The 3,228-nt window shown below is 51.6% G+C and overlaps 1 protein-coding gene across 1 annotated transcript; it reads left to right on the forward strand.

Moving 5' to 3' along the window:
- Window positions 1-319: 319 nt before the first annotated feature.
- Window positions 320-2,826, forward strand: LOC311373531 (B-cell lymphoma/leukemia 11B-like; the record flags this gene model as incomplete). Its single annotated transcript, XM_084490278.1, has 1 exon — window positions 320-2,826. A coding segment is annotated over one exon (1,982 nt), but the record flags the coding sequence as incomplete, so codon positions are not given.
- Window positions 2,827-3,228: the final 402 nt, after the last annotated feature.

Genomic DNA, 3,228 nt, shown 5'->3' on the forward strand with positions numbered 1-3,228 from the left:
GAGCCAAGGCTGCTTCGGCTATCCGGAGCATTTGGAAACAGATGTGGCAAACAGAGTTATTACGTCTGAGTTCCCTTTTATCCCAAATTTGGTGCACTCTGAAGTTCTAACCTTTGAGCCTTTCCTGAAAGCAATCACGTACATTAATCATGTGGATGAAGAAAGACATTATTCTTATGAGAGGCACTTCTATTCCTAACTATTATACTGTACCTGCCAACATACTACATACATCCCTACATCCATAGATATGTATATAGATTGCTAGCATAAAGGAATGAGTAGATCCAATGCCCTCTTTTCTGCTTTTGTCTTCCAGGAGGCAGAGATGAGCCCTCCAGCTATATCTGCACCTCGTGTAAGCAGCCTTTCCCTAGTGCCTGGTTCCTCCTCCAGCATGTCCAGAACACCCACGGGATCCGCATCTACCTGGAGTCCAGCCCCTCCAGCACGGCCCTCACGCCGCGCATCACCCTCCCCCCGCCGCTCAACGACTCCATCCCCCAGTCGCCGCTCACCAACTTCCTTGGCGACAACAACCCCTTCCACCTCCTGAGGATGACGGGACCATTGCTCCGGGAGCCCCCGCCTGGCTTTGTGGAGAACCGCCTGCCCAACACCCCTCCCTTCGTCAGCCCTCCGCCCCGCCACCACCTGGACCCCCATCGTCTGGAACGCCTTAGCGCAGAGGAAATGGGGCTCATCTCCCAGCATCCCAGTGCCTTCGAGAGGGTGATGCGCCTGACGCCCATGGCCATGGAGTCCCAGTCCATGGACTTCTCCAGGCGGCTTCGCGAGCTGGCGGGGAACAACAACACCGCCACGCCGCCGCTGTCCCCCAGCCGGGCCAACCCTATGCACCGACTGCTGAACCCAAACCCCTTTCAACCTGGACCCAAGTCGCCCTTTCTAAGCAGCCCTCCCCTGCCGCCGATGCCGCCGAGCAGCACCACTCCTCCCCAGACGCAGAACAAAGTCAAGTCCTGTGAGTTCTGCGGGAAGACCTTCAAGTTCCAGAGCAATCTGGTGGTGCACCGCCGCAGCCACACCGGGGAGAAACCTTACAAGTGCCAGCTGTGTGATCACGCCTGTTCGCAGGCCAGCAAGCTCAAGAGGCACATGAAGACCCACATGCACAAGGCAGGATCCCTGACCGGACGGTCCGACGACGGACTATCCAGCTCCCCGGAGCCAGGCACCAGCGATGTGACGGGGGAGGGCATGAAGAATCGCGACGGGGATTTCCAGGGAGAAGGGAACGAAGAAGAGGAAGAAGAGGAGGAGGAAGAGGAGCTGGAGAATGAGAGCCGGCCGGAGTCCAACTTCAGCATGGACTCAGAGTTCTACCGCAACCGAGACAACATCTCCAAGCCTCTCTCCGAGGAGAAGCCGTCACTGAACCTCGGGAAGATGGTGGAGAGCGTTGGGCTTAACGCTATCCAGCAGTACAATAACTTGATCGTTGACAATCGCAAACGGATGCCCTTCTCCAAGAGAGGCTCAGACGGCCAGCGAGACACTGGGGACGAGGACTCTGTGGCGGGGGAGATGGACCACCGGCCGGAGGAGAGAACCATTATAAACGGTCGGAACTGTGGCTCTGGCGACTCTTTCTCAGGCTTGTTCCCCCGTAAACCCACGCCCATCACCAGTCCCAGCCTGTCCATCTCCTCCAACAAACGGATCAAAATCGAGAAGGACCTGGACATCCCTCCCACGCCACTCATCCCCTCGGAGAACGTCTACTCCCAGTGGCTGGTGGGCTACGCAGCCTCGCGCCACTTCATCAAAGACCCTTTTCTGGGCTTCACCGACTCCAGACAATCGCCCTTCGCCACCTCTTCCGAGCACTCGTCCGACAACGGGAGCCTGCGCTTCTCCACGCCCCCGGGCGACCTGCTGGACGGGGGTCTGTCCGGACGCAGCGGGACTGCCAGCGGGGGAAGCACGCCCCACCTGGGCGGCGCTGGCCGGCCTGGTTCCAAGGAGAGCAGGAGGAGCGACACCTGCGAGTACTGCGGCAAGGTGTTCAAGAACTGCAGCAACTTGACAGTCCACCGACGCAGCCACACCGGCGAGCGGCCCTACAAATGCGAGCTGTGCAACTATGCGTGCGCCCAGAGCTCCAAGCTGACGCGTCATATGAAGACACACGGCCAGCTGGGTAAGGAGGTGTACCGCTGTGACATTTGCCAAATGCCCTTCAGCGTATACAGCACTCTGGAGAAACACATGAAAAAATGGCACGGGGAACATTTGATGACCAATGAGGTCAAAATTGAACAAGCAGAGCGAATCTAAGCCAGGTTCTCCAATTCTATGATCTGCGCCATACTTTGACAAAAAAAACACAAAAAAACTAAACAAACAAACAACCACAAAAAACTAAAATACATAAGGGGGTAGCTGGATATTCTTTTTCTGAAATATTTGTTTGGGTAAACTTTTGTGTTTTTGCCTAGGAAACTGCCAACTGAGAAAAAAGTGAAAAAACTAAAAGACATATTAACACCAACAGAGCTGACTTAGCAGTCTCATTCGGTGTCTCTTTTTAAACAATCAATCTGTTGTCTCATAACATATGTGGAGCCTTTAACTGTGCAATAATTTCTGTATTTATTGGATTTTGTATTTTGGCATGTGCAGGTACATCTTTATTTTAGGCATTTTTAAATTTGTTTTCTTTTTTATTTTATTTTTCTAAACACCCAGAAGATATCCTGAGATTTTTTTAGGAGACAGAACTAAAATTTACATCATATTTTCGGCCGCTGCTTACAGTAAATTGTATATTAAAGCTAAAAGTGATTTCTTGAAGAGAAGCCGAATTCAATCTTCAATTTGAAAAAAAAACGAATAGGAGTCACAGAGAATGCTAGAATTAGTATATATATTTATTTGAAGAAAATGACGACGATACGCGGACAACAATCCTTTGGCATTGTAGCACGAACTGACTCTAAAAACATGTCAATATAATTAGATATGTAGCACTGAGTGTCTTGTATGACAGTAAATGGAAAAAATAGTCAAATCGGACAGGATCCCAAGGTTCCTCCAACCCCAATGAGACATCCCTCTGGACTGTATCATCACCCCGTGTGCAGGATCAGCTCAATGCTAAGGCAGCTGCTGTATGGTACATAGTACTAAGACCTTACACAATGTTGAACTCACACACACAACCACCTACCCACACCGACGCACACATGCACACACACCAACACA

Source organism: Micromesistius poutassou (genome assembly GCF_964030765.1).
Source record: "Micromesistius poutassou genome assembly, contig: SCAFFOLD_1502, whole genome shotgun sequence".
Lineage (NCBI taxonomy): Eukaryota > Metazoa > Chordata > Actinopteri > Gadiformes > Gadidae > Micromesistius > Micromesistius poutassou.